The sequence below is a fragment of the Chaetura pelagica genome, unplaced genomic scaffold (genome assembly GCF_000747805.2).
Source record: "Chaetura pelagica isolate M959 unplaced genomic scaffold, ChaPel_1.0 scaffold248, whole genome shotgun sequence".
Taxonomy (NCBI): domain Eukaryota; kingdom Metazoa; phylum Chordata; class Aves; order Apodiformes; family Apodidae; genus Chaetura; species Chaetura pelagica.
Window position 1 is genome coordinate 2,505,969 of NW_009954309.1, and position 12,928 is coordinate 2,518,896.

The window sequence follows — 12,928 nt, forward strand, 5'->3', positions numbered from 1 at the left end:
TAAAAAAAAGGGGGGGGGGGGTTGCTGTTCACAAAATCATGAGAAAACACCTTTGCTATCAGCTTAATATAAATTGGGCAAGAGTCTTTTTTTCTTGTTCAGAAAAGAATGAAGGACAATCTAGAAGTGGCTCCATCACTAACTCCTGCAGGCTGGCTCCACAAGGACAGCCTGACTTACTCACACAAAGTCTTTCCAGATTACTCCCACTCAAGGTTTCATTGCCTCAACCACCCTTGTTAAACTAGTTCTAGGGGCAGTGTGGCCTCTAAAGAACAGCTCAAACTGTACAGCATAAGATATGTAGGTACCACTCAATGCTTAGTATTATTCACACCATTGAAACACACTGCATTACAGGTAAATTAGAAAGAAATTTGTATAAGTACATGACTGCATACCAATTCTCCAAGGTTGGTTTGTTTTGTTTTTTTGGTTTTTTTTCTCCAATTTGTGCCAGACTAAATAGAGAGATTTGAGAAGTTAGTCATGGTCTTCTCCAAGAACAACAGAGATATATTTCATACTAGAACCTTCACAGAGATAAAGTCAACTTCTTTACACCACAAGGTTATCAATATTATAGTGCTGCTATGAATGCAATGTGCTCACAGGAACACATATTTGGGTCTAAATGCTACAGTCACTGTTTCTTGCAGCTGCTGGCTGAAACCTCCCATCCCCAGAAGTCAGCCCTTCAAAAATTAGATCACAAATTTATTCCAGAATAGAGCCTACCACTGTTGTGTATAAAGGACTCTGGGGTATATTTTCTTATTCTTAAAAGAAGTAAGTTTACACAACTTCAGTATTAAAGTTTAATATCAAACAATTTGCTCATTGTTACCAATTTGCAATTACAAAACAGGCTCCAAAAAAAGGTCATAAAATATGTTTAACTGGCTGAACAGAGTTAAGTGTGTTCAGACTGCATGGGTAAATATCCATAACTTTTTGGTATAAATTATCTACAAAAAAACTGGTATAAACAATATTCCAATCTTAGTATGGGTTCCAACTAGGATTAGACAAATTTTCATAGAGACAGCCCCAAAGGTTTAGAGTTCATTCCCATTGACACACTTCTGCTGCTGCAGCCTGGCTTTCCGCAGCGCCTCCAGCTGCTTTGCTCTCAGCCACCTCTCCCGTGACAGCGTCGTCTGCCCCACGCTCAGAGACAGGAACCTAGGTGAGTAGAATAGAAACAGCAAGTGAAAAAGAGCTTGTTCCTGAGTCAGCTTTGATAAGCTCAAACAGCACTAAGCCAGTTTTCTTGCAGTATCCTATGAACTAGAAAGCATGGGAAGAAGGAGGGTAGAGAACATTTTAACTAAGAATCTGTGACAAGGGAAGCACAGGAAGAGGCAATTCCACCTTCTGGTTTCTCCTGCAACCACAATCACGTTGCAGAGTGAGCTTTGACTTCCTTTGTCACCAGCTTGCTCCAAAAGCCTAGAGTTAGGACAACCAGCACCACCCACCTTGCCACCAGCAGAGTTCTGTGCAGATCATCAGCTGTTATGCTCTCGGGGTCATTCTTGCGCATTTCTACAAAGTCTTCTTCTACTGCCTATGAACAGCACAGCACAGCACATCAGTAAGTGCCCAAAAAGCATCTTCAGGACATGACAAGCTTTTAAGGAGCTAAACACCATAATGACCCTTAGATTACAGGAGAAATGTTTCAGCTCCTTCTTGTCAGGAAGTGAGCTTGAGTAAGAAACAGGCTAGTTCTCATCTTTGAAAAGAATTAAGTTTTCAAAAGGAGTTTTAGAAAGCAGGGAACATGGCAAGTATACACTGAAATACTCAAGAATATGAATCCTTGCAGGCACATTCCAGACAAGAAAATGCTTCTGTTTGGTTTTTAGAAAACTTGAAGGAGAATCACCAACAGGGAGTACAGTAACTTTTATTAGGGTGCCTTCTTTCTGAATATACAGCTGAAAACATATTAGTGAAGTCTTTCCATACCTTGGTCACTTCATCAGATATACTGTAGTCCAGCAGCCTCAATAAACTTAGATAAATACGGAATTTGTTCAACACAGAAGGGAGCACTGCTGTTAGGAGGCTGTTCATGTACTCTTCCATGTTTGGTGGAATTATCTGTGGTTGTAAGTGGACTTGGCAATCTGACTGAAAAATAAAAATTACATATCATCTCTTTCCACATCCTACTTTTCTCTATTCCAAGACTAACTTAATCTTTAAAGAAATCAAAGTGGCTATTTCCCAGAATCAAGGTCAGGCAATTGATTCTTTAAGCATTTCAAGGTTCTCTTTTGGAAAGCCAGCATGAAGCCCTTATTCAAGCAGGAACCGGGTTCACTGAGAAGCAAGAGAGCAAAGACTCAGTTCGTAAGCTGGGATGCAAGAGACCAGATATTTTTAACCTTGGACTATTCAGTTTTTCTAGGCTCCATGCCAGATCTGCTGCTCTTTATTCATGTGCCCATCACCTCAGAAACTACTGTCCTAGAACAAGGCTTTGGAAGCAGCAGTGTAGCTGCAGGCCTTTCCCATTGCTGGCCTCCGTGTCAGTAACTCCAGCCACTGTCTTGCCATTGCTGCTCAGCCAAGGGGGAGGGAAGGTCAACCTCTTGGTTCTCTGAACAGGTTCTTGGCCTGGCTGCAGCCACGAGTGAGAACTAATGCCAGTATCACACCCACCCCTGGTCACAAGGCAGCTTTCCTGTCTTCCCTTGCCTCTGGAACAGCACGTCTAAGTAGGCAGCTACCAGCTGTAGTTATCCCCAAATCTGGGAAGACTTTTCCATACCGGTAGGAATGATCGTCCCTCTGAAGTGATAAGAACATTAATATTGCATGGGAATTCCATCTGGTGGTAACTGAAGTCATAATCCACCTTCTGCCAAGTTATCAGATTACCCAGGGCTGTCACATTATGTACACCTAGAAAAGCAAGAACAAGTTCTCTGACAACTGGACCTCAACAAATGTCAGATCCGACTTTTTTCCTCCTCGATCTGTTTTTAATGAGCAGCTGGTAGAAAAACACTTGCAAGCATCTTGCTTCTTCCTGTGTCTGGGGTGTCTTCCAGATACAGCCACTTCTTAAGACCAAAAAGAAGAATCCTTGAAGGATTTCAAGCCTAAATTGTGTCTGGCCTAGTATATGTGTTCTTAACAAATATTGTCATTGGTCCTACAAAGCCAGGTAACAATTACAGAGAAAAAAAAAATGATCTGTCCTCAAAAGAGGACAAAACATCACCAGTTATCTGACAAAAAGTAAAATTTGGCAGCTTAAGAGGGAGGGGAAAGAAAGTCTTGCTGGATGAAGAACATATTAGATAAGTTAGCAAGACCAGAGCAGCTCAAAAATATACTCATTGTTTTCCTAAACTGTTACTTGGTCACTTGCCTTACCTGGAACCAAGTAATTGAAAATCCAGAAAGACTCACCAATTAACTCTTGGAATTCTCCTTCTGAAATACCAACATGGACCTGACAAAGTTTTTCTTCAGCAGTGTTACTGCACCAAGTGACACAGCTACTGTCATCTTCTTGCCTTTAATGAATTAGTATTAATTCACTGCACCATAAATAAACACAACGTTCATAAATAAAGGCAAAATTAAGATTATGGTTTCCTTCTGGGACTTCCCCTTTTAAATCTCTAAAATGTTGTGTTCAAGAGTTCCAAACCAACTACTAGATCTGAAGATGCTTTCTCTTCTTTTGGATTAAGTTTTGTTCCAAACATAGTTACAAGAAATTAAAAGTTCTTACTTTTTTTACTTTAAATTCAATAGAGAACATCACACCAAAAAAACTCCACCAAAACCAAACAAAACCAACCAACCCCAAAAAAAAACAACCAAGCCTTTTTTACCTGTACCTTTTAATACTTAAGATACTACTTTTTGTTAGATGTTCAGATTTAGACATTAAGGACATTCATTTTAGAAGACTTATAAACCAGCACAGCAAGATTTTTCTGTAAATGAGAGTTTATCATGTTTTGACTTTGGTGAAACAGGTAATGCAAAGATTTCTACTAGGTTTACTATTTATTTAGTGAATTTTTGTAACTTCCTAAAGCAGAGCAAGAAAAAAATACGGAAGACTGAAAAATAAGTTAATAATTCCATAAGGAACCAGAGAATCACAGACTGGTTTAGATTGGAACGGGACCTTCAAGATCATCTAGTTCCAACCCCCTGCATGGGCAGGGACACCTCCCACCAGACCAGGTTGCTCCAAGCCCCATCCAACCTGCCCTTCAACACTTCCAGGGATGGGGCAGCCACAGCTTCCCTGGGCAACCTGGGCCAGGGTCTCACCACCCTCACAGGAAAGAATTTCTTCCTAATGTCTAACCTAAAACTCCCATCTTCCACTTTTAATCCATTACCTCTTGTCCTCTCACTACAAGCCCTTGTAGTGAGGGGGAACAACGATCTTGCTTCATTTTTCATCTGGGATAGAGATTTTGACAGAATACAAGCATTTCTAAGCAAAATACTTAAAACTTACAGAAAATAAAATAGGGAAAAAACCCACAACCCGAAGAGATCAAGCTGCAAGTTGTCTGAGAAGGCTGCAGACTATCAGGAAGCAAGTTCAAGCAATGAAATAGGATATGGAAACCACAAAATATTTTGCAATAGAAAGTTATAACTGGAACACAATTAGCATCACTGTCTTAAAATACATCAACTTGTAACCTTCCAGATGAGATTTATTGTCTTTTTTAAACACAAAAAAATGCCTACCTGTTGGGTCAAGCTGTCCCTGCTCCAGCTGAGTCTCATCTACCACCAGGGAAGTGTTGCTGGCAAGCTGCAGCACCCCACTGACCAAGCGATTGGCCGCGTAGTCTTTGTGTGGGATAAACCGCGTGTGGTTCATGTTCTCAATGGTCATCGGCAGGCGGTGGGACTGAGGGGCAGAGGAACACTCATCAGCACTTCTCCAGGCTCCCCAGGAAATACTGCTTCCTCCAGCAAGAGCTGTGACTGTGAACCTCCACAGCCAGCAAAAAAGAACTTGCTTGCCACAACATCAAATATACTTGATCCCAAACATCTGTGCGCTAAACGCTTCCAAAAAACCCCACTGATTTTCCAGAGGAAAATGATTAAGGTCTCGTATCACCTGTACTGCACATCTAGGGTGGGCAAAAAAACAGCAAGGTATTTATTGCAGCAATACAATTATTATGAGCCCAAACTGGATTCCTATGAATCTTCAACACAACGGGATCCACACTTGGGGATAAATAGGAACAACATAATTAAAGAATCTAGATGTCTAAACATAACAATCCAGAGAGAGAAAATGGAGTATGCAGCTACTGTCAGTTTCATATGGGGATACACCCCATACACCCATGGATATATGATTTTATTCCATATTCATCCTAAATGACTAAGTAAATACAGACTTCAACTGTCTCCATTTTTGTCTGCTCTCTATATGGACAGGAATCTTTGCTCCAGGAGCCTGCCATTAACTGAAGTGCTCTTTATTTGGTTGGAACAGCTAGGCCAAGATCTACCACCAGGAATATCAGAACCCTGCATTGCCATGATTCTTACTGCTGGAACAAGCTGCTGGATGATGCGGTACACGTGCTCGGTGAAGATGCCGTTTCTTGGACATCCACTCAGGTTGACGGTGAACTTTCCCAGGGGAAGGACATCTCTTCTTGCATAACTGAACCAGAAATACCGCGGGTTAGACAAGCATCCCATCAACACCTGAGTACAGGTGTCCCCTCCGTGTGAGTGCTGGGCACTACCTTTGGCAGCCAGCAGGACTGCAATACTAGCACACACATAAAAGGCAGCCACAGTTTGTCCCTTCTCCAGTGTCTGGGGAGCCAAGTGAGGCTGGAGGCTGTTGTGAAGGCTCTGCAGCACTGCACAACAGCAGTACATTTACAGTGCTTGAGATCCTGCAATGTGCCTTCTAGATGCTCTGGTCTCCTCATGCTCCCTTGTTACTCAGTAAACAATCGTCTTCATCCTTTTCCTTTCTCATTGCCCAGTTTCAATTTCCCTGCTTATGCTTGTTCATTTCCTTTACCTGCCCTCAGCTTTCCTCTCACTCTTCTCACTGTGTGTCTTCTCCCCATGCTTGACAAATTTCAACTTTTTGTGATATCAGCTAAGAGAGAAAACACATTCTAATCTAAGTGTTAGAGCATTCACAGTCCCACTAGAAAGAACTAAGTGTGTACAGAATAAAAAAAAGTCAACCTACTGATATTGGAGTATTTATATTTACATAAGGACAAGGTCTGAGGGCAGACTCTAAGACAACATAAATCTTGCTGGGTGTTAATTATGCAGCCATGGCTTTATGGCTGGGTCTATCTTATCATCTTGCTGAGGCTGAGAAACATCCCCATGACTTTTTATACATCAGTTGCAGGTAGGAAAAAGGTTAGATGCTGAGCCCAGTTACAGCCTTGTCAACACTTTTGTTAAACAAATATGTTCTGTACTACTCACTTGGTAGCAGAACAGGATTTTTAAAACCATAAAGCAAGTGATTTATTTACCGAAATGTTACTTTTTTTAAAAAAAAAAATTGAATCAATTTTAATTTTGAAGAGAGACTAAAATGAAGCTTGAACCTGACAACTATACTTAACCTAATCAAAAGAGGTTGTCTGAAGTTTCACACCTTCATTTTAATGAGTCAAAGGATGCTGCTGTTTCAGCCAGTGCCAGTTTAAAGCAACATAAGAGAATGTGACACAGATCCACTTTACTCAGCCACACAGATCACAATGCAAGCACATCAGCTACAGCAACAGCTCAGGTGGTAAATTTCTAACACATGCTAAATGGGGGTCACTTAAACTCACTACTAAACAAATGTCTACATTTAATTAAACAAGTCCCCAGAATGTACCTCTCAGTTTCTTTTAATACCTAAACTGTAATTACTGCACTTAGTCAATGCTGCCTTTGAGAAGTCAGATGCATGTCCCACTCAACAAAAGAAGCTAAAGAAATGTTTTCACACCTCTGTTTAAATGTGTACCTTGGAGATTTTGTCCAGCTCTCAAAGATTAACACTGAAAGGATATACTGCCACAAAACTGGCCTTTTAACAAAATTTACTGTAATTTCAGACAAATAAATCTGTATGCTGTGTCTATTATGACAACTCTAGCTGGACAAGGTGCTGCTGGAATGAATGCTCTTTAAGCTATTTCTGCCATTTACTTGCAGAATGATGAAGAAGCCCATAAAAAGAGAATTAGCTTAAAAGATTAATAGATACATTCTCAGCAATCATCTAAATACTTACACGGTAGAGATGAGATGCAATATAAGGTATTCAGCAGCCAAACTGTCTCCCAAGAGGGCATGGGTGAGGAACCCAAGCAACTCTGCTCTCACTGGTGACAGCTCAGACATGAAGTTAGAGACAACTGATAAAAGAGCAGAAGACAACAAATGTCAGAAAACGTGCTGTTTATAAACCTTACTTTCCATGACAGTTTGATGAAGAAAAACTATTCCTCCCAAGCAGTCTAGAAAAAATAAACAAACATGAATTGGTTTTCCAACTGAGTAATCAGTGGCTTTGGATAATGCAAGACGCTCAACATTTCCTTGGAAATACTTTCTGGTTTTTAATTAGCTACTGGGTAATGCATTTGCAGAAGGCTGTAAAGTTTGGAGCCATATTTCTAAAATTGATAGCCTATCCATATTATATGAGGCAGAAAAAAATCCCTTACATGTAGCACAGCTCAGGACCAAACAGTACAATGCACATAAGGAAGAAAACTATAAATATCTATTAGAGGTTTGAATGCAATAATTAAATGACAAAAAAGTAACAGCCAAATATATCACAAGGAATAGCACAATTGCCTAAAACCAGAACTATTTTCTTCACAGTATTATGATTCTTAATGTTATTGGTATGTTTCTTATTGTCATAATAATGTATTTATACTAAATTAGGAATCTAATTTTCCAGCCATTCATTACTCCATTTGAAAACATAATGGCTGAACAGCTTGGTAAAATCCTTGGGCATGTAGAATGCAAAACAAATTTCATATAAATCATACTTCTTTCAGAAAAATGAACACGTAAGCATCACAAACACCTGCATGTTGTCCAGTTCTGCAGTGATCAATGGTTCTTCCATTTGAGAAGAGTGCCAAGAAGCATTTGTTCATATATACTAAGAAACCAAACACATTACACAGAGAGAGGTCAAGTTCAGATACTCACAGGTTTTACTCTCCTCTTCATTAAGGCAGGCAGGCAGTAATGGGTTAATGTGTTGTAACTTCTGTGCTAAAATCACATGGATTCTGGGGACTAATGAGGCTGGAGGACTGTGTACTCTCTGTTCTTCTGCTGTGTCCATACACTCCATAGGATCGAGGGTTGAGCTGTCCCTAGGAAAGGGCACAGCACAACTGGATTTAGGATTCCACACAAATTCATCTCCATCTGACTAAGAGCAGCTGGAACCAGGACAAGAACAGAACAAACAACATCTGCTCCCAGGTCCTGGTAACTCCTCACATATTTGTACTACCTCCTTTATGGCTTTTATAAACAACATAAATACTGATTTACAATCATGTAAGGATCTGGAAATGCCACAACACACTTGACCAAAAAAAAACCTGGATTCTATTGTTTTCAGAAAACAAGGTATTGAAGGTATTACCTCTTAATTTAAGAGTTCACATACACAAGATTTGCTCTCCCTGATGATGCCTTCCTGGTGGTTTTAATTTCTTATGTAGAAACTAAAATCCCTGAAGTGACTGTATCAGATGATAAGCTTAGTTCAAATTTCATCAACTTATACTGGTTTTAAAAGCTACTTCAAGGCTACTTCAGCAGCCCACCAACAGACTGTCCTCTCTTTTCATTAAAAGGAATGACTTTTGTTTGCCTTCCAAACATTGCCAAATGCCACCATTTTGTCTATTTGGAATAGAATGACATGCAGGAAAAAAAACCAAACAAGCTGTAACAGACCAACTGAGCTGTCTGTCTGGGAAGAGCTGTCAGAGAGATGATAACCAAAAGCAGCTGACCAGGCTGTGTTAACTTTTAAGAAGTTGGCACTATAAAGGATTCATACTGCACTCTTGATATTGTACTTAACAGAAAGATAAACAAAACCACCCACAGAAATAACTGGATTAGTTTGCATTTTGTCGAAAAAGTAACTAAAGAACAGCAGGTGAAATAGGAAGTTTTCTATCAGCAAAACAACATGATGTTATACCTTACTGAAAAAAAATCAACCCAATTTATGCTCATTTTGATCACTTTCACTCTCCATGCAGTCATGGAGTTTTTGGGTTTTGCACTTGTATGGTAGCAACTTCTATGGACTTGGAAATAATTTCAAAAGGACATTTCCTAATTTTAAAGCTTATTGGAAAGCTTTGCTCACTATTCACTCATTCACTGAAATTGTAACAGGCATAAAAGGAGTACAAAACATTTAGCTACAGAAGCTGTTTCTACTTTATAGACTGTATAACACCCTAAAAAAAGACCCACCATCTATCCAAGGGTTTGGATGTACCAGAGTACAATGGACTCTGTTTACCAGATGATGGATCTAACATTTTTCATATGAAGCTTTTTTTAAGCAACAAAATCCACCTCTTAAGCACAATCGTTATGTATTTACACATTTCCTTCTCTGTATTAAGGGGACTGCCAAAATATTTTGCTCATTAAAATAAAATTTTCTCTCATTTCAGGACTATGCACCAGGACAAGCTCACCTCTCTTCACTGTTTACTATGCTCAACACCGGATCCACGGACAAGATCCCGTAGACCTCCAGAACATCATTGACCTTGAAGTTATCCCAGCTCTCATAGACCTGCCACAAGGAGAAAAATGATAAAGCAGGCAAAAATAAAATACCAGCTACACCCTCAAGCATCTGGTAATGGATTGTTTTGTTTTCAAACTAAGCATAGTGAGAAGCTGCCAGCTCTAAGAACTGCCGTTGAAGGAGCTCAGCAATTGAAACACAGCAAAGAGAACCAATGCAATTATCTGTAGAAACAAAATTCTGGACTTGAGAGACTATTTCTGTGCCTATAAACCAATGCAAGACTAACTAGTCACACCCCGTGTCTGCTTCCCCAGGCCCACAGCCATGCTCATTCTCTCTTCACTTTTGTTACCTTCACAAGACACGCTGGTCCCTTCTCTCCTGGCAATGGAAAATTTAGGTCAAGTGGAGGGGAGCAGTTGGGAGAAATTAAATTATGACCTGCAGAAGCTTCTGTTTCTAATCTCTTTGGCTCCCCACATCCATGGATATCCCCTCCACTGCCTGAAAAACAAAGGATTCACAGGCTTTTAAACAGAAATGCAGAAGTGAACAACTTTCTTCGTGAGCAAAACAGAATTAAATTAATTCAACAAGACGTTTGAAACAAACATGTTTAATAAAGAAATGCATTTGACAGAAGATTCTCTTAATTATAATTGCAAAGTCTCACAAATGCGTATTTTATGTTATCAAGACAAGTGTGAATACTGTTAAAGATCTGTGTGTCTTAGAATCCCAAACATGGCCAACCATCTGATTTTCAAATTGTGACAAGCAAGATTTTTCTAAATTCCACAGGACTGCAAAAGTGGTATTTTTCTGCATCTCATGCTTAAAAAAGCCCTATATAGCCCTTAAAGGTGAGGGTATGCAACAAAAGAGTTGGTGTTAAAAAATATCCGTAATTTTCCACAATGATAAAGCTATAAAATTTACTTAAAATTGATCAGTTTGAGTATTAAAACAAAGCAGTCTAAACTATTTTGCAAACTGGTGAAAATGCAACAGAAAAAACCTGAATTCAATTTATGAACCTGGACAGACACAGAACACCCAACAAAATAAAGCAAGAGCTTCTACCATATTATTTTTTTCCCTGGAAGGACTGACAATTTTAAACTAGCCACTTTCTCTTGTTCAAAATAAAACTTGCCAAAATCTCCAAGAAAACACCCATGGCATCTCCATGCATTAAAACAAACAGTTGACAGACTGATTGCAACAGAAGAATTGCACAACATCTGAACACAGTGTTCATATACTGTCCTCTGAAAACCTCTAACAGCTTTCTTCAGGATGCTACAAGTGCCTAGTATTGATCTGGTTCTTATGAACTTGGATTAGTAAATCATGTTAAAAAGGGAAGGCTGGAAGGTATTTTTTAGATACTAAACCTGCAGTCTGCAACAACATTACTGATTCAAACAATTGCAAAGATTTCAAATGGTGAAAACAAAATTCTGGAAAGAGATCATAATAACTATTATCAATCAAGACTGTTACCCATATGCTGCTCCTTCTGTTTAGATGGGTGTAGATCCATATCCTCATCTTCCTCATAGCTCCTCTTGTGGCGACTTGGTGTGTAGGATGTTGAAGGACTAACTCGAGCTTGGCTTGCACTGATATATGCTTAAAATTGCAGATTAAGGACAACCACAGACTCAGTTGAGAAAATTTATGGAAAGTTTGGGTTTTTGTGTCTTCATTTTTTTAAACAAACTGTTATTATCCTATTTTGAGCAAGAAATTTAAATAATGATTCAAATTATTATATAGATGTCATCTCTCAAGTTACACAAGTAACCTGCTTATGAAGTGTAGAGCAATCACTGGCTTTGTTAAAAATAGAAACTAAAAAACATTGAGTGCTGTTCAACTATAAATCTCTAAAAAGAAAGGGCTGGGATTTTTTTACTCCCAGAGAACATGCTCATGGTCAGATACAACTCAAAATCTCCACACATTTTTCTCTCCCACACCTCAAACCTAAAGCACAGACATCATAATATTTAAAGACTTGCTATCTGATAATACTTTTATTATTACTTTACAAAGAAAAACAGAGAAAAAGTTCACATACTTGTAAAATACCAGCAACACTGCACTTGTAAATGAATTTTGAAAAGCTAATACACTTTTCCTTTTCTTAGCATAGTGGGCAAACATTGAGATACTTTTTACTATTTTCATAGTTTGGCTTACTCTAAATTTCCATTGCTGCAGCACTTTGCTGTAAGCTTCATTCAAAAGCTAACACTTCTCCATCTTTTCCTTACAAAAACTGTGTAAGCTTTATTTTAAAATTACATTGGCATTCTGTATCAGCGACAAGTCTTAAATCCTGCAGTCAAAATATTAAATATTGTGATTATAGATTTACCATCTGATCCATATATTTTTATAAAATGCAACATATCTTAAGTTTTCTAGACCTCTCCCCCTCTCTTCCTCAGAGAACATAACATGAAATTCCTTAAAAAGGTGCTCAAATAAGCATCCTGTATCCATTTCAATCAGATAATTCAACTTCCATTCACCAGGAGAAACCAAAGATGACTTGTTTCTCCCCAAAACGTTTCCTGTACTCACTGAGAAAATGACATACTGTGGTCAAACCCACAACACTTCACTTCTCCAGGAATTACTGTCAAAACATGCTCAGCTACATGTGTTTTTACAGGTTCTTACGGAAGACTCACTATGTGACAATGTCCCAATTTAATCAGCAAATGCCAAAGGAATGCCTATGGCTCAACTGAAGTTTCTCTTTTCCTAAGCATAATAGAAATTAAGAGAAATTTTCAAGACCCTCCCAAGCAGCCACGAAAATCTCAATGCTCCTAAACTCATTTGCACCCTCTTTGTGCAAACAGCACACCACCCATTTTCCCTGTTTGCTTTTTTTTCCACCTACAAGCTCTCCTGATTCACTTAAAATAAAATCAACTTTAGATACATCCAATTAATGAGTTGGCAATCAGTGTTACTACAGCAGAGCACCAGCTCAGTCAAAAAAAAGATATTTCTTTCACCCATGCTGATTCACCAGGCACTGGAACACAGTAGAAAGTCTGTCTCTCCAAGGTGACTGTTTGTGAG

General features: G+C 39.0%; 1 protein-coding gene across 1 annotated transcript in view; it reads right to left on the bottom strand.

Moving 5' to 3' along the window:
- Positions 1–804: 804 nt before the first annotated feature.
- The window catches only part of MCMBP (minichromosome maintenance complex binding protein), a 16,697-nt gene continuing 4,573 nt past the window's right edge, over positions 805–12,928 (bottom strand). The window contains exons 5-16 of the mRNA XM_010003991.1: positions 12,855–12,928; positions 11,330–11,461; positions 10,176–10,327; positions 9,765–9,865; positions 8,236–8,405; positions 7,295–7,418; positions 5,569–5,686; positions 4,744–4,909; positions 2,783–2,916; positions 1,975–2,139; positions 1,482–1,570; positions 805–1,185 (exon numbers count right to left, since the gene is read on the bottom strand). The exon at positions 12,855–12,928 is cut by the window's right edge and continues 32 nt beyond it. Of these exons, the coding sequence (XP_010002293.1) occupies positions 1,059–1,185; positions 1,482–1,570; positions 1,975–2,139; positions 2,783–2,916; positions 4,744–4,909; positions 5,569–5,686; positions 7,295–7,418; positions 8,236–8,405; positions 9,765–9,865; positions 10,176–10,327; positions 11,330–11,461; positions 12,855–12,928 (1,552 nt within the window). The 3' untranslated portion in view covers positions 805–1,058. The remainder of the gene's footprint in view (positions 1,186–1,481; positions 1,571–1,974; positions 2,140–2,782; positions 2,917–4,743; positions 4,910–5,568; positions 5,687–7,294; positions 7,419–8,235; positions 8,406–9,764; positions 9,866–10,175; positions 10,328–11,329; positions 11,462–12,854) is intronic.